This window comes from Petaurus breviceps, unplaced genomic scaffold, assembly GCF_028583685.1.
Source record: "Petaurus breviceps papuanus isolate PSGF00001 unplaced genomic scaffold, PetGlider_PUasm1.0 173, whole genome shotgun sequence".
NCBI classification, from domain to species: Eukaryota; Metazoa; Chordata; class Mammalia; order Diprotodontia; family Petauridae; genus Petaurus; species Petaurus breviceps.
In genome coordinates, this window is record NW_027185759.1 from 11433229 (window position 1) to 11456833 (window position 23605).

At 49.0% G+C, this 23605-nt stretch overlaps 1 protein-coding gene across 1 annotated transcript; it reads left to right on the top strand.

Moving 5' to 3' along the window:
* The first annotated feature begins 14760 nt into the window (after positions 1-14760).
* On the top strand, positions 14761-18162 carry PIGZ (phosphatidylinositol glycan anchor biosynthesis class Z). The gene is made up of 2 exons (XM_069083415.1): positions 14761-14919; positions 16241-18162. The coding sequence occupies exons 1-2, from the start codon at positions 14799-14801 to the stop codon at positions 17764-17766; spliced, it is 1647 nt and encodes a 548-aa protein (XP_068939516.1). The 5' UTR covers positions 14761-14798; the 3' UTR covers positions 17767-18162.
* The last annotated feature ends 5443 nt before the right edge of the window (positions 18163-23605 follow it).

The following is a 23605-nucleotide window of genomic DNA, read 5'->3' on the forward strand; positions in this document are numbered from 1 at the left end:
TATTATTTTCTAGTTTTTTAAAACAAAATATACCGAGGGCAGCCAGGTAGCACAGCGAGGAAGAGCACCGGCCCCAGAGTCGGGATGACCTGGGATCAAATCTGGGCTCTGATACTTAGCACCCACCCAGAAACACCTGGCCGTGTAACTTTGAGCAAGTTACTTAACCCCAATTGCTAAAAAAATAAAAAATAAATTTAAAAAAAATATACCCTATTAATCATCTAACAGATATATTTATACTGTAACAGTATTCAAATTGAAAAGATGAAGGAACTTGCTTCAACAGAATTATCAGGTGATGATAATTGAGTTAACTGCCTTTCATACTCACCAATCCATTGAAAGCCCTTTATCTTATTACCCACGGTATTTTCATGTTAATCATAGTAGTTTATTTAAGTAGCACCTACCCCATGCCAGGCTCTTTCTATGTCTTGAGAGTTACTTAAGTCTGTTTTTAGTAATACTATAAAATGTTTAGCCCAGGGGTGGGCCATATGTGGCCCTCTAGGTCCTTGGGTGCAGCCTTTTGACTGAGTCCAAGTTTTAAGGAACAAATCTTTTTATTAAGGGGATTTGTTCTGTGAAGTTTGAGTTCAGTCAGAGGGCCACACTTTAGGTCCTAGAAGGCCACACGGGGTTCCCCATCCCTGGGTTAGTCTATCATTTCTCAATTGTGTTAACATTCCATGCCTGTTAGAAAAATTACCTGTAAATGGGATCACCTTTCATTCAGCTGAATTCCTATAAGGTCTGAGTATTACAGTGCCCATCCTGTATACAAGCCAGACACTGCGTTAAGCATTTCACAGTCCTGTGTTTGTCCCAACAACCCTGGGAGATGGCCGTAAATGTTTATTATCCCCTTTATATATACGAGGACTGATTAGTGTCTTCTTATTCAAACAAAATTTTCAACCCAATCAATACTGATTTATAATTACTATGGACAATACTTCAATCTCATTTCAATAAGGTTCCATTGCTATTCATTAGCTCACATTCAGAAATTCTTGGCGACACTCTCCACTTCCCATTACTGCTTTTTTTATTCCTTTGAATTAACCAAAGACCCAAATCACGTCCCCTAAATTTTCTAAGTTACTAATCCTTTAGCATAATTATTTAAACCTGAGCAAAGAGATAATTCTTTCTCTAGAAATAAGTTAATGGTATTTGTTAAATTTCTACTTGCTTTATGATGTTATAGTGATTGGGGAAAGGAGACGTGTAACAACTGTCGAAAGCCCATTGCTTTAAAAAAAAATCCTAAATCTTTTCTGTTTCAGTTCTGTCTGAAATCTTCTCAAAACTCCAAAATCCTTTTTTTTTTTGGATTGGGGAAGGCAAGGCAATTGGAATTAAGTGACTTGCCCAAGGTCACACAGCTAGTACGTGTGCCAAGTGTCTGAGGCTGAATTTGAACTAAGGTCCTCCTGAGTCAAGGGCCAGTGCTCATTTCACTGTGCCACCTAGCCACCCCCAAATCCTTTCTTCTCAAACCCTGAATTTATGCTGTGTCAGTGACTCCAGCTTTCTTTATCCTTCCTCTAATTCTTTTCTTATTTCCTTATGTGACACTACTCTTTCTTTCTTCTACTTGCTTCATTCCTCTGGCAAACCCCTTTTTGGTTCTTTAGCGATTACAAATGCACAGCTCATACCAACTTCTTTGAGGGCTTTCGAGCTATTAAAACCACTTACAATCACATAGTTTTTGTAAGTGATATAGGCAAATAAATTCCAAAAACGAGTCAGTCAGCACAAGTTTCTAGGTAGAAGAGCTGGTTAAAGTTCCATTCCTCTAGACTTTTTGCCAAAGTATAGTCACAGGAAGAAACACTGAGACTGATGAAGGATTTAGCAATGTCAGTAGTTCACTTGTTCTAAGCTGATTTGGGAGATTGTTCAATAAAACTCCATAACTTTCTAAGTAATCAAAAGTTCCATGCTTTGGCCAAAACAATCCCCCAAACCCTTTATATTCTTCAACCAAACTTTATGCAGTTTAATAACTCTTTCTTTAGTCGTCCCCTGATAGGGAGGCACCCTTGTCCCAATGGGGGACTTACTTCATACTCAGGGAATTTGGGTACAGACAGCAAAGGGAGTGAGTAAAACAGGATGGAGATGTCTTTGTCAGCATTTTTGTGGTTGTGCAAGTGAGCTTCAAAACTGGTAAACAAGTAGCCAACATTACAATAAAGCTGGAACTCCATTATAAAGGCCTACTCCTGGGGCAGCTAGGTGGCACAGTGAATAGAGCACCGGCCCTGGAGTCAGGAGAACCTGAGTTCAAATCCAGCCTCAGACACTTAACACAAAAAAACAGCCAAGTGACCTTGGTCAAGTAACTTAACCCCAACTGCCCTACCTTCCCCCCTCCAAAAAGTAAAATAAATAAATAAAGGCCTACTGTAAGATCTTGTCTAATTATCCCTATATGACATGTAAAAGATCAAACTTATTAATACTGATTGGAATAATGAATCGTTTTTCACACTGGGAACATCAGAATCTGACTTGTGTCAAAGGACCCTGACTGAGTTCCCCTGCAAGAACTTAGGCTAACAAAAAGCATTAAACGTAGAATAAGTTTATTTAAGGCAATGAGGAACACAGAAAGAACTTGCACCTAAACCTTTGGGAAGCACCAATAAGCTCCATTTTTCTTGTCTAGAGGTTTTGCTTTCATGCCTCATAAGCTCCCCAAATCTGCACAATGAAGTCCCTGCCTTCTGGGTCCATGGTTCCCAAGACCATGATGCCTCTGGGATCTCTGCAGCCTCCCCAGTCCCCCTACATCATTCACACTGGGCATCTGTGTGGTCCCAACCCACCCTGAATCCAGCATGATTCTGTCCCTGCTGCTAGCATGTCCTTCCTTCCCACTTGAGGACCCACACTGTAACCCTCCCTCTTGCCTGGTCACTGACCTGGAATCTTTCCTGGTAATGGGGCCCCCAAGCTTCCTTTCAGTCCCTTGCCAACCTGAGGGCCTTAGTGCCTAAACTCCCATGGATGTAGGCCACGCTGCTACAAATGGCTGAAGAGGTGAATTTGAAAACATCCGCCAGGAGAACAATTAGGTGTTGGAGAAGCCATTGAGAAATCAGAAGGGCCTGGGAGTTACTGCTGAAGGATGGATGAGAAGATTGGACTAAGGTAAAAATCAAGCAAAGAGTGGTTTGTGAGGACACAAGATTGGGGGAAACAGACACGAGATGTCTGAATGCTAAAGACACACCAAGGGAGAACCTCGGCTGGCAGAAAATATTTAAAGGCTGCTGATTAAAAGGGCAGAGAATGAGGATGCCAGCAGCTGCTGGCTTCTTTCCAGGCTGGAGAAAGGAGAGCAAATTATTCTGATCCCCTGGGGTCTCCTGAGGCACAGCACACGCTTGAAAGAAATGCCTCGTTTTGACAACAGTGACTTTATCAGATTTCAGGGGAAAGCATATGAGGGGATTCCCCCCTCTTCTCATTTCCTCTAATCTAGTTTCCTAATAAGATGGAGGCAGCTTCTCCTCTCTCAGCATTTTAGTTCCTTGAAATCTTTATCAGGAGATGCTCCATTAATTCTTTTCTTCACATCTGTCACCCTCCCATCTACACCTCACCTCCTCCCATTCTGTGGCCCCTTCCCCCGTCATTAGTTTTTGGGTGGTGTTTCTTTAAATAGCCCCCTCCTTCCCCTTCCTGGCAGCGGGGCCTTGCCAGGTTCTCTCTGTGCTAGGTAACATCCATTAGGATGCTGCAATGCGCGTTGGTGGTCATGCCCTCCCCTATTGCTCTGCTCGGCTAAAAACCTCTCCCATCCGCCTGCAGATGCTTCTCCCTCGCTGGTGAGTGGGGCGCTATCTCCAGGGTGATAGGCTTGCATTTTCACATGCAGTACTGGGGGAAGGGCCAAAGGGAGGGACATGTTGAGGGGGAATAAGTTTTTTCTCCTATTCGATTCTGTCGGCAGGGACACTCCCAGGGAGCCAATGAACTGAAGCTGCTCTCACTGCAAATTCCAGCTGGGGACCTTCAGTCCAAATCTCAGGAGCCAAGCTGAAGAGTGCTGAAGACAGATCAATAAGAAAAGAGAGACAAAGAACCTGCCCCCCCTAAGAGGTGACTGTCACCCGAAGAGGTAGGTTGTTCCATTCTAAGTAAGAAGGAGAATCTTTGCTATTGATTAAGCAGGCAAGTTCAGGAAGGCTTATCACTTGGTTTCTCATTAACCGTGCTACTGACCATGACTAAGTTTTCTCTGGGACTCCGGACCCAGGTTCTAGTCCACATTTGCTTCGTACTACCTCTATGACTTGGGTGAGACACTGAAGCCCTTTGGGCCTCAGTTCCATATCTGTAATGTAATGGGGTCAAGTCCCCTGCAACTCAGAACCCTGGGAGCCTGTCAGGGTTGTGAATCTCTTATAGAGGCAGAAATCTCAAAACAACTGTGAATGTTATTAAAAGTTGACCCTGCCAGGGCAGGTATTGTATTAGAGAGAAAACACTTGAGGGACAGAAAAGTCAACCATCTACTCTCTATGCACAGAGACAGGACTTTATCTCACCTGTATGTTTATACAATTTGTACATCTGCTGCAATCCCAGGAGACTTGGTCTGGGAGGCCAGGGAATGCGTAGACTCTGGGCCCACAAGAAGGGGGCTGAACCTCATGACCTCTAAATCTAGGATTCTGTGAAACTTCCAACAGCTACTCATCATACCTCACACACGTGACTTAGCAGCAAATTAAGAGCACGCCCTCTTCCTCCAGGACGCCTTCCTTACTGCTTCATCCAAAGGGATCTCATTTCTTTGATAAAAATGGCATTTTGCCCTTCTCTTGTTCACTTCTCAGCACCTACCCTGTCACACCTACTTGCACCCATCTCAGGGAAACCCCAGTGGGTGGGTCCAATGCATGTTTATTAGGGAGGGCAAGTGAAGGTGTGAGACTGGAGCCTCTCCAGCCAGGAGCAGTGTGGTTTCAGGCAGACAGAATCAGTGGATTCAGGAATGGTTTCGGGGCTGTCTTTGCTCACTAGCATAGGAGACACTAAGAGGCATCTAACTTGGGTACCAAGAATAGACATCTATCTTATGCTGGCCTTTCGTGGCTTCCCTGTTTGTGGCTGACCTCCAGGAGTGGTATCAAACCACAGGGGCAGGACCGTTCTTTTTGCGGCTTCAAGGTGCACAACTGTTTTATTGTCTAGAATATATATTCATTCTCTTGGTTTAAACATTCAAGTGGAGTAGTTTCTAAAGTCCTTTCCAGTTCCAAATTCTGTATTCATGGTCTTTAGCTCCAATAATAAATGGCTAAATGGTATATGAAGACAGACTGACTATCCCCAAAGCATTGTTGGCCTTGGGAGACCCTGAATGCCTTTATCAAGATATCACAAATGTCTCCTCATTGAGGCAGAGGAATTTTTAAGGCTGATACAATTCTCTTGAGAAGAAACGTCTCCATTTCCCCACTGATCTGGAGGAAACCCTGGGCCTATGCTGCTACTGAGAGCCAGGAGCTGTTGACATGATTCAGGGCTCAATTTAGTGCCCTGTTTTTGTCAGGCAGTATTTTCAGCTAGCTCCAAAATCGTGTTTAGGGAGAGAGACAAAGGAATGAATGCGAGTCCAATACGTATGTATGAGACAGGAGAATGGATTTTGCCATTCTCTTAAATAACAATGATGCATTATATCAATTAATTCTTATATAATACAATATACTACAATTATAAATGAAATATAATTACAAAATACATAATAAATCATTATATGTAATCATATAATCTGTGATATAATTAATATTATGATAAATAATAATATCCAGTATTAGGATAGACTAGAGAATAGCAGTTGTACTTAAAAATAACTTTTCCATCTATTATCTAATTTGAATGGATTGCTTTTTAGAGGTAGGACTCTAGAAGGCCCAAGGAATCCCGTGGCTTGCCCACTCAGGCAGTGAATAGCCAAGTTGGGTTCCAATCAGGCCATCTGGTTCTAAATCTCGTCCTCTTGCCACATTCCCCCAATGGCCATGTCCAACTGCATTCCCAGGCCATGGCTTTCCCTCACTCCGGCAGCTCTTTCTAAGACAGTGTGCACAGATAACTTCCATTTCTGCTGTGCTGGAAGGTTCACAAAGCACTTTCCTCCCAATAGCCCTCTGAGGTAGAAAGCAGAAGAATTATTCTCATTTTGGAGAAGAGGAAACCCAAGACCACTGGTAAGAAGAGAGTTAGTCAGGATAATAGCTAGAAGGGCTCTCAGAATAACCAACCAACAAGTATTTATTAAATGCTTACTATGGGTTAAAATATTGACACTCAAAGCAGGAAATGATCCTTACTGGCGAGGAGCTTATAGGCCAATGGGGAGATAACAAGTGCAAATCTGTAAGTATGTTCATTATAAATACGAAATAAATATAGACAAAGCAGTTAAAAACAATGCTGTTTGGGGCTGGACTCTGGGAAGGCTTCTGGCAGAAAGATGGTGTCTGAGCTGTATCTTAAGGGAAGGAAGACCTTACCAGGCAGAGCTGAGGTGGTAGAAATACTCCATGCATGGGGAAGGGCTGGTACAAAGGCCCGGAGATGGGAGGGGGAGTTCGGTGTGGGAAGAGCAGATCAGTTGGGCTGAATAACTGAACTCGGAGGGGGGAGAAGTGCCTCCTGAGGCTTGGAAGGCAGGTTGGAGCCAGGTAGGGATGGGCTTTCAAAGCTCAACAGAAGAGCTTATGCTTGATTCCAGAGGTATTAGGAAGACCCCTGGAGTTGGATGAGTAGGGGGACACAGGATCAAAATGTGCTTAAGGAATATGATTTTAGCAGGGAGGAGAGATGAGATGGGAGGCCATTGAGAAGGCTGCTGAGATAATGTAGGCACAGAGGAATGAGGCCCAGACTGAGGTGGTTGGTGGGTGAGCAGAGAGAAGGGATGTGGTCAACGTTGTAACGGTAGGAATGGGAGGGTTTGGCAAATGATCACACATGTGGGGTGAAGGGGAGGAAGGAGTCTGGGACAACTTTGAAGTTATAGACCTCAAAGATAGGAAGAAGGGTGGTGCCTTCAACAGAAATGAGGACATTTTAAAAAATCATTCACTTATTTGTAAAATTATTTATTTTTGGTTTTCAGCATTCATTTCCATAAAATCTTGAGTTACACTTTTTTCTCCCCGTCTTTCCCCCACCCCACCCCAAAATAGCAAGCTTACTGAATAGCCCCTCCCCCAATCTACTCTCTCCTACATCCTCCTGCATCACTTCCCCCCAACTTTCTAGCAGGGCAAGATGGATTTCCACACCCCAGGGCATGAACATCTCACCTCCCAGTTGTATGTAAAAAACAATTTTTTAAAACATTTGTTTTTAAAACTTTGAGTTCCAGATTTTTTCCCTTCTTCCCTCCTCCCCCTCACTGGGAAGACAAGCAATTCAATATAGGTTGTACCTGTGCAGTTACCCAAATCATCTCCATAATTGTTATATTGTGGAAGACTAACCATATTTCCCTCCATCCTATCCCACCCGCCCACTTACTCTATTATCTCCTTTGACCCTATCCCTTTTCAAAAATGCCCACTTTTAACTACCCTCTTCCCCAATCTGCCCTCCCCTCTATCATCCTCCCTCTTATCCCCTACCCCCCTACTTTCCCGTGGGGTAAGATGCCCAAGTGAATGTGTATGTTATTCCCTCCTTAAGCCAAATTCAATGAGAGTGAAGTTGTCCCATTCCCTTTCACCTTCCTGCTCTTCCCCTCCATTGTCACAGTTTTCTCTTGCCTATTTTATATGAGATAATTTACCCTAATCTATCTCTCCCTTTCTCCTTCTCCCACTGTATTCCTCTCTCACGTCTTAATTTTATTTTTTTTATACCATCCCTTCATATTCAACTTATCCTGGGTCCTCTGTCTACATATACATGTACATACATATGCACACACATATATATTTATACACACACCCTCCTGTACATACATGTATATGTATGTATACATATACACATATATTACCTTCAACTATCCTCATACTGAGAAAAGTCTTATGAGCTACAATTATTGTTTTTCCATGTAGGAATATAAATAGTTCAACTTTAATAAGTTCCTTATTATTTTTCCTATTTGCCTTCTCATGCTTCTCTCACTTCTTGTATTTGAAAGTTAAATTTTCTGTTCAGCTCTGGTTTTTTCATCAAGTATGCTTGAAAATCCTCTATTTCATTGAATGACGGTATTTTGCCCTGAAGCATTATACTCAATTTTGCTGGGTAGGTGATTCTTGGTTTTAGTCCTAGCTCCTTTGACCTCCAGAATATCATATTCCAAGCCCTTTGATCCCTTAATGTAGAAGCTGCTAGGTCTTGTGTTATCCTGATTGTGTTTCCACAATACTCAAATTGCTTCTTCCTGACTGCTTGCAGTATTTTATCCTTGACCTGGGAACTCTGGAATTTGGCTATAACATTCCTAGGAGTTTTCTTTTTGGGATCTTTTTCAAGAGGCAATAGGTGAATTCTTTCAATTTCTATTTTGTCCTCTGGTTCTAGAATATCAGGGCAATTTTGTTTGATAATTTCTTGAAAGATGGTGTCTAGGCTCTTTGTTTTGATGATAGCTTTCAGGTAGTCCAATAATTTTAAAATTATCTCTCCTGGATCTATTTTCCAGGTCAGTGATTTTTCCAATGAGATATTTCACATTGCCTTCTATTTTTTCATTTGTTTGGATCTGTTTTACAGTATCTTGATTTCTCATAAAGTCATTAGCTTCCATTTGCTCCAATATAATTTTGAAGAAGTTATTTTCTTCAGTGAATTTTTCAAATTCCTTTTCCATCTGGCAAATTTGGCTTTTTAAGGCATTCTTCTTCTCATTGGTTTTTTGGGCCTCTTTTGCCATTTGAATTTGTCTATTTTTTAAGGTGTTATTTTCTTCAGTGTATTTTTGGGTCTCCTTTAGCAGGCTGTTGACTCACTTTTAATGATTTTCCTGAATAATTCTCATTTCTTCCCAATTTTTCCTCCACTTCTCTTACTTGATTTTCAAAATCCTTACTGAGCTCCTCCATGGCCTGTAGGCAGTTCATATTTTTCTTGGAGGCTTTTGATACAAGAGTTGACTTTGTTGTCTTCCTCCCGTTCCATGTCTTGATCCTTTTTGTCCCCAAGAAAAGATTCTCTTGTCTGTTTGTGCTTCCTGTGCTTGCTCATGTTGCCAGCCAATTACTTGACCCTTGAGCTCTTTGCCACAGTAGAACTCTGCTTCCAGAATGGAGGGAACTTTGTCCCAAATCTTTAGGCTTTTCCCAACTGCTGGAGCTATTAGGAGGTGCCATCTCTACAGCCCCCACAAGCTTTGGCTCACTGGTCACACACCGCAGGACCTCTACCCAAGACCACAATCCAGATCCAAGTAGGTTAAAGCAAGAGAGATTACCCTCTGAATGGTTACTTGGTCCCCCTACAATCTGCAGGCCAGGAGCTCCTGAGGCAGCCTTGCTGTGCAGCCACTGGGCCCTAGCTTCTCACCCCAGGGACAGCAGCCAGACTGCATCTTTCATCCCCTCCCCCATTCCAACAAAGTTCAACACTGACCGTTTACTTTATTTTTGGCACTTATGCCTTGAGAAGTCTGGAAGCCACCCCAGCTGCTGGTGATTCACTCTCCTGAAGTCTGCTCTGGTGGCTGCTGGTTGGGGCCTCCCTGGGGCTGGAACCACACATCTCAGTCGGGACTGCACTCGGCTCCCAGTGCGCAGTGATAGAGCTTTCCTGCAGGCCCGCCAGCTGTCTTCAGCAGGAGATTTGTTTCTCTCTTTCACTTTGTGGGTTCTATAGCTTTAAATTTTGTTTAGAGTAATTTTTTACTAACTGGTATTGGAAATGTTTGGAGCTGGATCCCATGCCAAGTTTGTGCTTCTGCTCCACCATCTTGGCTCTGCTGACATTTGAACAAAGGAAGTTCCATTTTGGACAGGCAGAGTTGAAGGATGTCTCCAGGGCATCCAGTGTGAGATGTCCAATAATAGGTTGGTGCTGTTGGATCGAAGGTCAGGGAAGAGACTGGGGATGGGTCTATAGATCTCAGAGTCACCTGCACAGAGATGATGCCTAAAACCTATGGGAGCTGATGAGATCAGCAAGAATGTACAGAGGGAGAGAAGAGGGCCTAGGCCAGACCCTCGGCAAAACCCCACAATTTGGGGCTGTGATGTAGCTGATAAGTCTGCAAAGGAGAATGAGAAGAAGTGGTCAATGGGGAAGGACCACAGGGTCATGCAGGCCCACAGAGAAGAGAGACCCTTTGGAGGGAGGGGGATCCCCAGGGTCAAATACAGCATAGGTTGGGAAGGATGAGGACTGAGAAGAGTCTATGGAGACCATTGGTCTCTGGAGGGAGCAGTTTCAGTTGAAGGGTTAGGTCAAAAGAAGGAGGACCAGAAGGTAAGGAGTAGATTTAGCTTTTTCAAAGATTTTGGCTTCAAAGGGAGGACACATACAGGATGATCGCTTGAGGAGATGGGAGGCTTTATTGACTATAGATTTTTGAAGTTGGGCAAGACTTGAGCATGTTTGAAGGAAGTGGGGAATGAGTCAGTAGATTGGAAAAAGGTAGAGAGAGGGGATGATCAAGGGGGCCATCTGCTGGAGGGGGTCTGGAGGGCACACTGAAAAGTGGAGAGGCTGGCCTTAGCAAGGGTAAGGGCTGCCTCCTTGGCAGAGATGGTGAAAGGAGAGCAGGCAAAGAAAGCAAGGGGGTCTGAGATGAAGAGAAAGGGGGAAGCAGCTCACATGGCAGGGCCTCCATTTTCTAAATAAAGTTAGGGGCAAGCTGAGCATCTAGCCTGACCCTTCCATTTTACAGAAGAAGATACTAAATGATCTGTCCAAGGTCCCACCAACCCCAAATCCATGCTTATCCCGTTTTATTCAGGGTCCCACCAGAAGCGGCACAGCCCATTCCAGTCCCCTACATCCTGCTGTCACTGACCCTGCCCAAGAACCCTGGGGGAATGGAGGCAGCACACCCGGGCTCAGCGCTCCAGACTTTCCCCCCGAGAATAGGGACTCTGGAGACCACCCAAGCCATCCCTCTCTTTTTGTAGGTAAATGTTTCGCATCGCAGTCATTTCTGGATACGCCACCTTCCCACGCCCCTCTCCAGTCTTTCCATCACCAAGGAAAAGTTCTGCAAAATCAGCCCACACTGTAACACCATCTGGCTACACATACACACCCCACACTCATAGCCCCCACTGAGGAAGACGCCCTCAGGTTACAGATGAGGACATGGAGGCTGGAGGCGTCGAGGGGCTTGCCCAAGGTCTCGGAGGCAGCGAGTGGCAGAGCCTGGTCCTTGGACTCCAAAATCTTTGCTCTTTCTAGCGGAGCTCGCTGCCCGCCTCAGTGTCCCCACCTGTAAAATTAGGGGGCTTGGTCCAGCGGACGCCTATAGCCCATCCCAGCTCTAACCCAAGCTCTGTCAGCAGCCACTCCACAACTGGGGGGAGGGGGTCTGCAGCTACGGGTTCCTTGAGCTGGGAATGAACGACCGTGGGATGCGGGGGCTCTGGGATGGGAGGATGCTTGGAACGCACTGCGCAGACTCCAGACAGCGGGCTCCCCCCCACGCGGACTCACCCGTCCCGCTAACTCCAGCACGCATGTGCCCGCTCGGGGCTCGGGCAGCCAAAGGTTTCCATGGTTACCTGCCCTCCCTCCCCCAAGAGGACCAACGAGTTTTCTTAACCGTCCCCTCAGCTCATAGCCAATACGACCGCGCCGACGTTGTGGGGGGAGGAGGACTCCCTGAAGGAAGGCCGCAAGCCCGCAGCCTTATATTTACATGAACTGGGCGGGGCAGCTCATCGGAGGGCTATGATTGGGTAATGGTGAGTGGCGGCCACGCCCCGTTAGGTCTGAGCCCGCCCCTCCCGTCTCCGCCTGGCGGGAGGGGCAAGGAGTTAGAAGCCGCACAAGGCTGAGCACCCCACCCCCCCAATCTGTGAGTTAGATTGGAAGCTCCCTGAGGGCAGCCTGATGTACGTGCAATCCCCAGCATAGGTCTCAATAAATAAACACTGTGTGGTGTGTGGAATGCATAAGGAGCCTCCACGACCATCCCTTCATTTTACAAATGGGGAAACTGAGACGCAGAGGGCAGACAGGTAGTGTCGGAGCTGGGATGCTAACCAGGCCCGGTGACCCCAAATCCTGTGCTTTTCCTCCAGGGTAGACTTCCTGCTCCCAGGGACATCTGGGACTAACGGCGAACTTCCTCTGCAGCCCTCCCTAACCAGCTTCGTGACTGGAAGCTCCCAGAGTGCAGGACCTCGCGGGGGCGCCTGGCCTTCAGTCAGTTACTGCTGGTTAATTACCAAGTGAAACCGGCAAGACTGGTGATGCAGAGAGATAGATGCTCAGGCTGGTCCCTGGGGGACCAGGGCTCCCGCGTAAATACCAACACAGGTCACGTTTGGGTCTCCAGCGAAAACTCCAGAGGCCAGCTCTCTCCTTTTACAGACGAGGAGACTGAGGCCGAGAGAGGCGGGGCTTGCTTCTAAAGCTCAGAATTAGGGAGACCACGATGTATGTTTCAAAGACACGCACTGCAAGTCACTGGCAGGGGCTGGATTTGCACCCCTGTCCGCTATTCCTTTCCCTGCCCCCCAACACACACCGCGCCCCCCCCCCCAGGTCCACTAAGGGGCCCTCGCCCGATTTCTGAACAGTCTGTTGTTGAGCCGTTTTTCAGTCGTGTCTGACCCTTTTTTGACCCCATCTGGGGGTTTCTTGGAGTGGTTTCCTAGGTCCTATGAAGAAACCGAGGCAAACAGGGTGAAGGGACTTGCCCAGGTCCCATGGCTAGTGTCTGAGTCCTCATTTGAACTCAGGAATGGAGTCTTCCCGACTCCGCGCCCGGCGCTTATCCACTGTGCCTCCTAGCAGCCGTTCGGAAGTTACTGCACTTTTATTTTTTCTGGGACGCTCCCTCCCTCTTCCGGGATACTTAGGATTAACCGGGGGTGAAGCTGCTGGTTTCCCAAACCTCCAAAAGAGGGCCAGGGAGCCACTAGGACCAGAAGGCTCTGGAGCCCAGCTCAGAAACAAGCGACGCTCGCCCAGGCAAGGGAAATTGGAGGCCTGGAGCAGGGCTTTTCTGCCCCTGGAGGCTGCGGGACTTCGGGTCTCTTGATCTATGAGCAGCAGACACACTGTGCGCCCTAGGGATGGCGGGGGTGGGGAGAAGGGGTCAGGTCCTGGCCAGTTACTTCCTCTCCCTGGGCCTCACTTTCCTCATCCCAAGTCCCTGGCCCTAAATTCCCATGCTCCTTCCTTTTCAGCAGCGCTGGTGCCTCTCTGGACCCTATATAGGCACCCACAGGATGGGGCTTCTCAGCCTGGCATTTAAGGCCCTCTCCAGCTTCATCTCACAGTATACTCTGCACCCACCTGCTGGTCTTCCCTGACCTTGGCAGTATACCCCTCTCTCCTCTGTGTCTTTGCCCAGGCTATCCCCCATGCCTGGCATGCCATCACTCCATCACCTCTCTTCCTCAGAAGCTTTCTTTTCCTTCAAGACTCAGTTCAGTAACCACTTCCTCTGGGAAGCTTCCAGGGTTTTTCTCCTTCCCATGGTCTGATCTCTGCTTCCCTACCTAAGACTCGTTTCTCTGTCTGTATTTAAATTTCTATAGCTCCAACCCTCAGTCCAGGGTCCCACCTGTACAAGGCCTGTCCCTGATCATTGTTGGTGGAGTGAATTGAATTGAGCTGTGTCTAGACTGTCACACATGTGGTACAAAGAATCACTCAGGGCCCTTGGGTTTAAACAAACATCCATTGTACAGATGAGAAGCTGTGGATCCAGGGAGTCCATATTTACACAAGGAGTAGATGCCAAAGGGAGAGTCTCCTGACTCCAGGTGTAGAACACCGAGTGGCCCTTTATAAGCATTTGGGAAATCCTTGTCATCTGAGTTTAAAAAAAAAAAAACTGCATTAGAATCTTAAAAGACAAAAGTTATCCCTTTGTTTGACAAATTTATGGTTTCCATAAAAATTCTTCTTGCCAAAGTCTGACTCCCTGGGAGAGGAGGGAGGATGCTGGGAAGTCTGGGCTATGATGCAGAATCCCAGGCAAGGGAGCACAGGGTTAAAGCCTCAGCACAAAGAAGCCTGTGACCAGAGGCCAGTTCTACAGGGAAGGGTGTGGGCCTGGACAGTGTCCACTCACAGAGAGCCATGCATGCAGGCTTCAGGACAGGGGGTCTAGCTGAGGGAAGTCCACAGCAGAGTCTAATCCCCTTCCGTCTCTGCCCAGGTGAGTAGCCAGGGACCAAAGAAGTGAGATGACCTTTGCCAAGGTCACAGGGACTTGGAGAAGCAGGGAGGGAGCTTCCCTCTCTCCCTCCCTCTCCTTGGGTGGGAGCTGCAGCTAATGAGTACAAGAAGGAAGTGAAAATCTGAGTATCACAGAGAAGAGAGAGAGCCCAGCAGGCACACAGACTAGCCCTCCCCTAGCCCGGGGGCCCTTCCTTCTCCCCCATGGATGGCATGCATGTGAGTCACACAGTGAAGGGGACAGGGGGCCAGGAAGGTCCCAAGGGACAAAAGCCAGCAGGGCTGTGGGACGATATGCCTAAGTTTTCTCTTAACCACTCCTTTTTAATAGTATTGAGAGAGACTGAATTCTTTCTTCATTTTTTAATTTCCTCCCCATTCAGATTCCCAAGCCCAAGCCTTGCCTGACCCTGCTCAGCTCTGGTCCCCTGATGTGGGCCACCCAGGTGCTTTGGGGAAGCCTCGGCCTCCTGCGCATCGCCTGGTGTCTTCTCCCGCAATCTGGCTACCTGCATCCAGATGAATTCTTTCAGTCCCCCGAGGTCATGGCAGGTAAATTCCCTGCAGCCCCAGGGACGGCTGACCTTTTTTTCTCTGTTGTTAAAAAACAATGCTATTGATGCTTTAAAAAAAAAAAAAAAAGACTCCAAACTAATCTGGGACCAGGGCCCCACATCATCTGACCACAAGGAGAGGCAGAATTCCTGTGAGTGAACCTGGGAGAAGGCCAGAGTCAGTCAGAAACTCTAGCCCAGCTCCCACCCATGCAGGTGACCTCATCTTACTGTATCTTCCTTCTAGACAGCCTTGTGGACTCCCCTGTTTGAATGCCCTTGAGGGCAGAGGCATAATGTGCTCCAGAATTAGTCATAGTTATTATTATATTTATTATAAAGTATATGTACATATGATTACATTAATAGTTATCTTTATTCATTTATTTATTGCCAGTGTTGTGCCAGACACTGTTCCAGGTACTGGGGACACAAGGCCAAAGTGAAAGCCTCTGCCCTCAAGAAGTCTGCCAAATTGGTCAAGGGGGAGAAGGGGACATATACTTATTAAGCACCTACTATGTTCCAGGCACTGTGCTAGATGTGTTACAACTACTGTCTCACTTGATCAAGGAAAACAACATGTAAATGAATTCGTTTACACAAAATCTATCCCCAGAAAATATAAGGTAATGACATGTCCTCTGAGATGAACCCTGGGCCATTCTTGGAGATCTGAAGTAACTGACCAGGGGCCTGGATGCATTGGTGGAGGGATTGTCCTCCCTGGGAGTGCCTAAAACCCATGAAATCGGTCCAGTCTCCCTAGCGATTGTTCCCCAGGGTCCACTAGAGAAGCTCTCCACTAAAAGGAGGCACTTGCCTTTTTCCTTCTGACTCCCTGACCCTTCCACTGAAACCTTACTTGTAGCAAGGAAAAATAAGCCAGCAAGAGCCCACCCTCGGAGTTCACCTTCCCCTGGGAGGAGGGACGTTCATTCTGTCTCCATTCTCTAGGACCAAAGTAGTCCTTGCACTGAATGGGGTTTCTGAAGGCCTTGTTTGCAATACTCAGCTGGGGCCTCAAGCGACCTCAGAGAAAGAAGGGGTCTTGTCCCCAGCTGAGTCATCAGCCCAGCAGATTGAGCTGAGGGGGAGGCCTGAAGAGGAAGGCAGGCCTCAGTAAGGGGGGCCTGGGATCACCTGAGAATGAGGGTAGTGCTGGGACCTTCTTAATACCCCCTTCCCTGTCTGGTGCTACTACAGTCCCTCTCCTCCCCCATAGACAGAACTGGGGATCCTCCCATAAAAGCAGGATTTGAATCCAGGCCTCCCTGGTGCTGATTCTGAGTCTTCTTTTTCTCTCTTTCCTTTGCCAGAAGATGTCCTGGGCCTGGAGGTCTACCGTCCTTGGGAATTCCTCCCCAGCTCACCCTGTCGGACAGTCCTGTTCCCGCTGTTGACCACTGGCTCTGTATTCTGGCTGATGGAACTATTGGACAAGCTGGGCCTCTGGCCAGGTGCGGTCAGCAGCTACACTCTCCTGGTGGGGCCCCGCCTGGTCTTCACGGCCCTATCCTTTGCTCTGGACTGGGGCGTGTACCGGGCAGCACCCCTCTGGGGAGCTGATCCCTGGCATGCCCTGGTCCTGCTAGCCGGCTCCTATGTCACCCTGGTCTTCTACACGAGGACCTTGGCCAACGCTATCGAGGGGCTTCTGTTCATGTGGCTATTGGTGCTGGTCTCTCCCGGCACAGGCAGGAAGTTGAGTCCGCGTTTTGGGGGGCACAGCTGGCTCCTGGGCTCTGTGCTGGCCGCGGGCTTCTTCAACAGGCCCACGTTCCTGGGGTTCGCCCTCCTGCCGCTGCTCTTCTGGTCCAGCGGCTGCACCACGGTGGTGCCTCTCAGCATGAAGGCCCTGGTCCAGAGCACGCTGGAGCTGGTCCCCGGGGCCACCCTGACGGCTACCCTGTTCGTGGCTGCCGATACGTGGTACTATTCCTCCCGGCTGGGGCTGGGCCCCCGCCTCGTCTTGACTCCCGCCAACTTCCTCAGCTACAACCTGGACCCCCAGAACCTGGCCCAGCACGGCACGCACCCCCGCCTCACTCACCTGGCCGTCAACGGGGTCCTGCTGTTTGGGCTTCTGCACGCCGCAGCAGTGATGGGCGCGTGGAAAGTGCTGAAGGAAAGCTTGGCCTCCGCGGCTCAGCTGCAGGCTGCCTGGAACCTCCCGGACCGGAGGACTGTCCTCCTTCTCTTCTACTTCGCCCCCCTGGCCCTGCTCTCTCTCTTCAGCCATCAGGAGCCTCGGTTCTTGGTCCCCCTCCTGGGGCCTCTGACCCTGTTCAGCAGCCAGAAGGACCGGGGGGTCGCCCCGTGGAGATCCGCTTCCGTCATTGTCTTCAACGTCCTGGGGGCCCTGTTCTTCGGCTGCCTTCATCAGGGTGGCCTGGTCCCTTGCCTGTCCCATCTAGAGCGGAGCATCCACTCCCCGGCTCCCAAAGGGCAACCCTCCCACTACACCCTGCTCTTCACCCACACCTACATGCCGCCGCGCTACCTCCTCCGCCTGCGAGGACAAGAGCCCCCAGTGGAGGTCATTGACCTGGGTGGGGCCGAGATCCCGGACCTCTGCCAGACCCTCGACCAGCTGACCAGCCTGCCCATCTGCAACATCGCTGGGGGCGATCGGCTCTGCCGAATTTTTGTTGTGGTCCCCGGGACAGCCAGGGAGGCTGCGTCTGCCTGCCCCTTCTCCCTGAGGAATGAGACCCGGGTGTTTCCCCACTTGACTCTGGAGGACCCGCCTGGGCTCTCTGCCCTGCTGAGCAGCCGCTGGAGGGACTCCCTTGGCCTCTACATCCTGGAAGTGGGCGAGCCGAGGGAGCGAAGAACCTTCTGAAAAGGGGTGGGGGGTTAGGGGGAGTCAGGACGCCGCCCACATCTTGGCTCCCCCCTCCCTCCAAAGCTCCTTTGTCTAATAAGACTGGACAAGTCCCTGGGGACTCGCAGGAAGGCAGACTGAACAGCATTCACGACCTGGGTGACCAAAGCAGGCGTCCATCCCAGTCATAGGCCAAACCAAGCCAAAGATAACTCTGTTGGCCAAACTTTGCCCCCTGGCCACAGGCATGCCGCACCCCAAGCCCTCTCCAGGTAGTGTTCCATTTTGGGAACCATTGTCAGGAAAGATATGGACCACCTGAAGCTTGCCCTAAGAAGGGTGCCCGTCATGTGAGGATAAACTGAAGAAACTTAGAATGTTGAGCCTGAACAAAGGTCTGAGAGGCAGGACAGAGGAAGGGTAAGGAAGGGTAAGGGAGGGAGAGTGGGGGGAGCATCATGAGAGGTCATGATTACTGTCTGCATATCTTTAAAAGCCTTTCTTCATTTGGGGAGAGGAGTAGGGACAACAAAGACCAAATAGTGGGAATGTCACGGAGGGGGATTTCACCTCCATAGAATCCCTGGATGGAAGAAGGGAACTTCAGGCTCACTAGTCCTCATTGGGCAGATGAGGAATCTGAAGCCAAAGGGGTTACATGAATTGCCCAATGAGACCTTTCTCTTAATTAGGGGGTAGTGCCTAGTACATAGTAAGTGCTTAATAAAGTCTTTGACTCCATCCATCCATCCATCCATCCATCCATCCATCCATCCATCCATCCATCCACGTGTCAATATGTGCAAAAATGGGATGGGCAGCCTTGTAAGGCATTTACCTTTCTGTCCCCCGATGATGAATTATGACCAACAGACTCAGAGCTGATGACCTCAGAGGTCACCTAAGCCCTGCTGGACTCAAAGTCCACTTTACAATATCCTCAGCAAAGGGCCAGCCAAACATTTCTTGACCTCCTCCGTGATGGGGACTTCACTGCTTGATGTGGAAGGAAGCTTGTTCTCCTGTTGGACAGCCTCACTCCTTGGAAGGCCTTTCTTATATTGAGCTGAGACCTGCCTTCCTACAACTTCCACCCTCATTCTACATATTGGGGCTGAGCAGAACAAGTGTGATCCCTTCTCCATATGAAGCCCCTCCAAATATTTAAAGAATGCTGAATGTCTCCTATAAATCTTCCATTCTTCAGGCCAGACGTGCCCAGTTCTTTGAAACCTTTCTTGTACAGCATGGTTTCTAAAACCTCCCCCTCAGGATGCTTTGTAAATGAACTCCAGAGGAGATCCAACCAGAGCATGGAGGAAGGCCTCACCTCTACCTGACAGAGGCTGATATTTTGTGGGTGATATTGTAGAGGGAGTCAGGCTAAAAGACCCCTGCAGTCCCCTCCTCTTTGCCTTCCTATATGGAGAGTGAATAGATGGTATCTTACTTGAACCTGCCAGGCCCATCCTTGTTTATTCCCTGGTTGTGATGGGACTGGCCCCTCAACCAAAGTCCATGGCCTCTCAGCCAAGGTCAGTGTCCTCTCCATGCCTCAGCTCTCCTTTCCTCCCCAAAGTCCCATGGCCAGTTCTCCCTGGCCCATAGTCTGAATGCCTTTTACAAAGACTGCCCAGCTCACAGAAGTAAAGAGCCACTTGACCAAATGCCAAGCTCCTTTGCAGACCAAAGATACAATAAGTGATCACCGGTGATAGCCACAGAAAAGAAATGGTATGGGCCCCCTATTGCAAACTGACTTATGCAGGAATTGTCGTGGCTCCTCCCAGGGACCAGAGTGGACTTTCAGTCTCCTCAGCATCTCCAGACCATGGGGCTGCTGTGTAAGCATGAGCTGGCCTGAGCTGGCATGCTTCCTTTCCCTTGTAAATGTGGCCATTAATGTTTATGTCCCAGTCTGTCACACACCTGCCAGAATCACCTTCCCAAGACACAGCTCACTGTAGCCCTGCTCTGCTCAAACAGCTCTTGTACAGCTCCTGAGACTGACCCCCGATCTGGCTCAAGCCTGCCTTGGGAGAGTTCTTGGCTCTCTTCATGTTCTCCCCATTGTAGGTGATGTGGAGGCCCCCGACCTTGACAAGCCATCTCCTGCTTCTCTGAATGTGCAGGTGGTCATCTTCCCCCTCCCCCTCCCACCCTGCCGTGGCTAGCATGCCCGCCCTCTTCATGGACCCTTCTCTTTGTTCTCTAGGCCCCTCTTCCATGCTCTGCCCTTCCTCCTCCAGTTATCTAAAGCGCTTTGGATTTGTTCCTTGCCATACCCTTCCCTGTATAATGCTTCTTTCTCCCAGTAAGACTAGAAGCCCATGGTGTTTATTCATTAAATGTGAATTGAATTTCTTTGGATTATAATGAAGTCTTGTATCACTGAACCTGTAAGAAGATCACAATGACATCTCCTGTGGTTTCTCTCCAACCCAACTCATTTATTTAGCTGGACACCTAAATAAGACCCCAAACTCCAGGCTTGCCAGGACATAGTTGTCTGGGAACTGAAGGCAGCACAGAATGCCAGATCTTTGCTCTTATTGACTGGGCTGGTGAGTTTCATGGAACCAAGTGAAAGTCAAGGTTGACAGCCCAGCAGGTGATGAGTGAGCTGCCTCTCTTTCCCCCCAAGAGCCCCTTCTGTTGGTCCTAGGGTTTGGCTCAGGAGGAAAATGTCCCCTTTCCTGGACACTGAGAGGACCCAGAGATGACCAGGAGGGGTGGGGAGAGGGAATTCCTCTTGTCCATCATGCTCCCCCATCCCCACACCCTGCCCTAGGATCTCTCCCAGGCTTCTTCAGGCTTCCTCAAACTTTTCTCGAATCAAGCAGACCCCCTGGGCAGATATGCCAAGGCAAAGATTGTCACAAAGATGTAGAGCTGGAAGGAGCTTAGAGTCTGAGTCCCACCCTATTCATTTTATAGAGGAGGAAACTAAGGACCCCTCAGGCCAAATGATTCCAGCTTTTGTGGCTCCAGGGGATTCAGTCCAGGTCCTCTGACTCCCCTCCTTCTGGTCCTCTGCCACCACACTGTTCTGCCTCCTGGGGGAGTTTGCCTTTTCATTCAAACCCTTGGGTGATGAGGGTGTGACAAGAGGTGGCCAGCCAGCCTCTGCCTCATTGTTTTTGCGTTTCTGAAATGAAACCTTGCTTCACTTGGCCCTGCCTCAAGCAGAAGCTGATCTGAAAAGCTTGGAAGACAAACGAGAAAAGTTGGTGGCAATGTGACCATGGGCTGAAGTCTGAGCTTCTTCCTGAGTCCAGCCCCCATGTGGCCCCCATACCCTGCTCCGGCCCAGGTGGACTAAGCCATAGCAAGTAATCCAAGTCCTTTAGAGACAGCCTGGGACACCCACGAACTGCCATCACCACTGCTGATCTTTGGTGGGTGCACTGCCTCCAGTGGGTTCATGGAGAAGATGATGGGCAGACAGTCCTTCACCACCACGACAAGAAGCAGGGGAAGGTGGGCTTCTAGAGAGAGGCATGAGGGCAAGGGGACCCTGTGCAAAGGACAGCCCAGGACTGGAGAATGGTTCATGTGTCTGTGGACCATCTACATGGTGAGAGGACCGTCTATAAAGCCCGGCAGGTAGCGCGGGGAGGAAGAGCTGCCTCCTGGCAGCCAAAGGCGAAGCCTGGTGACCGACCTCTGGTTAGAGCCCAGAGATGGTGGTGGCATCAGCTTTTCCGGTTGGTGCTGTGGGTCCTCAGAAGCTCAGACCCTACCACCCACCCAGGCTGGAGAACTAGCTTTGGCTGGTGAGTCATGGAGGGCAATGGAGCCACAAAAACAGCTTGTTCTATCTACCCTTAGCAACGAGACGCGGCAGCAGCAGCCACGGGTGGCAGAAAGGGGCATCCATCGCTTGGGGCCTTCTTTTAAGTTCCACAAAGCACTGTCCATACCATTGTATTTGCACAGGTAACGGCTTAGCAAACCTTAAGGCACTATTAAAATGAGAGCCAGTATTGTTCGTTATTATTACTTCACATTTATTATGTGTCTAATTTGAGATTGAAGAGAAATCAAGGTGACTGCCGAGTGTCTTTGCGTGACTTGCGTGCGTGTGTGCATATCGCTGCGGTGTGTGTACACGCATGTAGGCGCGCTGTTTGCATGAACACACGTGTGTGGCCAGGAGGTTTCTAGGGCATGGGGCTGGCCAGTGCCCTGCTCAAAGGCCTGCACCTTTCCTTCTCCTCCCTCGCTCGTCCCAGCCATGCTGTCTTGTACGTGATGTCCTCTCGCCTCCCTCCCTTGGATCACGCCGTCCCACGCGTTGGCAGCGTGCCTGCTCCCTCCCTCTCCGGTCACTTCCTCCAAGCTAAGTCCTGATTCCCCCCCGCTCTCCCCAGCCCCCCAGGTATCCATGTTCCCCTTACTTCGTATTCATTTTCGATCTAATTTGTATTTTTCTCTGCACACGTTCCTCCCTCCCAGGAGTATGTAAACTCCTAGAAAGTAGGGTCTTGCTTTTGTCTCCGTATCTCTCTCCAACCCCTCCCCCCCGGATTTTTTAAAGCCAATCCAGCAACAAGCATTTATTTATTAGGTCCCTCTTAAATATACGGGCAGGGTGCTACGTGCCAGGGTGCCAAAGACTAAAGCAAAAAAGGCCCTGCCTTCAAGGAGCATCTATTCTCTCAAAAGCCCTCCCTCCCTCACACACACAAGCCAATAAATATGCGGTAACGCTGGGGAAGGGGGAAGGGACAGGCACCATTGGCCAACCTGGGCATTAGGAAGGGTGGCCCTTGAACTGTGCTTTGGAGAAATCTCCGGATTCCATGGGGCAGGGGAGAGGAAGAGGGAGGGCAATGCGGGTATGGGGTAGCCTGAACAGAGGCCTGGAGACTGGAGATGGACTGTTTTGCAAGTGACTACAGAAGGCCCTTCTGGCTCTTAGAGTCCCCGGGAGGGGAGTCACACCTACAAGCCTGGAAAGGGGTGGGTTAGTGAGGTCGTGAAGGATTCCAAAAAGCAAAATCTGTATTTGCCATTGGCTGGAGGCAACAGGGAGGCCACTGGAGTTGGGGAGTGATGGTAGCCAAACATAACTGGAGTCCTAAGACACTTTCTCTAGAAGACAGGGCACAAGTAGGTCTTTAAGACTGTCACTGAGGGGCTCCAGTTTAGGCTCAGTCCCTGCAGACACAGGAGATGCCACTTAGGTGGTATGATACAATGGCCCCTCTTGCTGAGGCCAACCCACAAGGATCACCATCATTCAGTCTACTCCTTGGACACTGGCGCGCACCATCTCCTCCTGTTCTCCCCTCAGTCTCCTCATGGGGGGTCTGGTCTCTCCCGTGGATCATCCCTTAACTCAGGGGGTTCAGCTGTAGGCCTTTTCTCCTCTCTGTGACCTCATGAGCTCTTATAGATCTACTGAACAGTGAGATGTAGAGTGCATGATGGAGATCACCTATTAAGGTCGGTTGGGAGATTCGGTAGCAAGATGTGAAAAACTTTAAATGCCAAATCAAGTTTGCTTTTCATCCTAAAAGCAAGGGGAAATCACAGGAGATTAATGAGACACAGCCCGGTCAGACCTGAGGTTTGGGGGGATTATTTTGGAGACTGTATAGAAATTAGGAGACAGGCCCATAAGGTGGCTGGTGCAAGGTAACATGAGAAATGACATAGGCCTGAAGTAGGGTGGTGGCCAGATGAATGGATGCAAGGTGGGAGCATGTCTGACGAGTTATGGAGAAGGCAGAAAAAATCTACAAGACCTACAACTGATCAGATAGATATTGAGGGTTCAGAGAGGGAAGAGTTGACTGTGACCCAGTCAGGTAGACAATAGGATGGGCAGAGACAGTGAAAGCAGGACTCA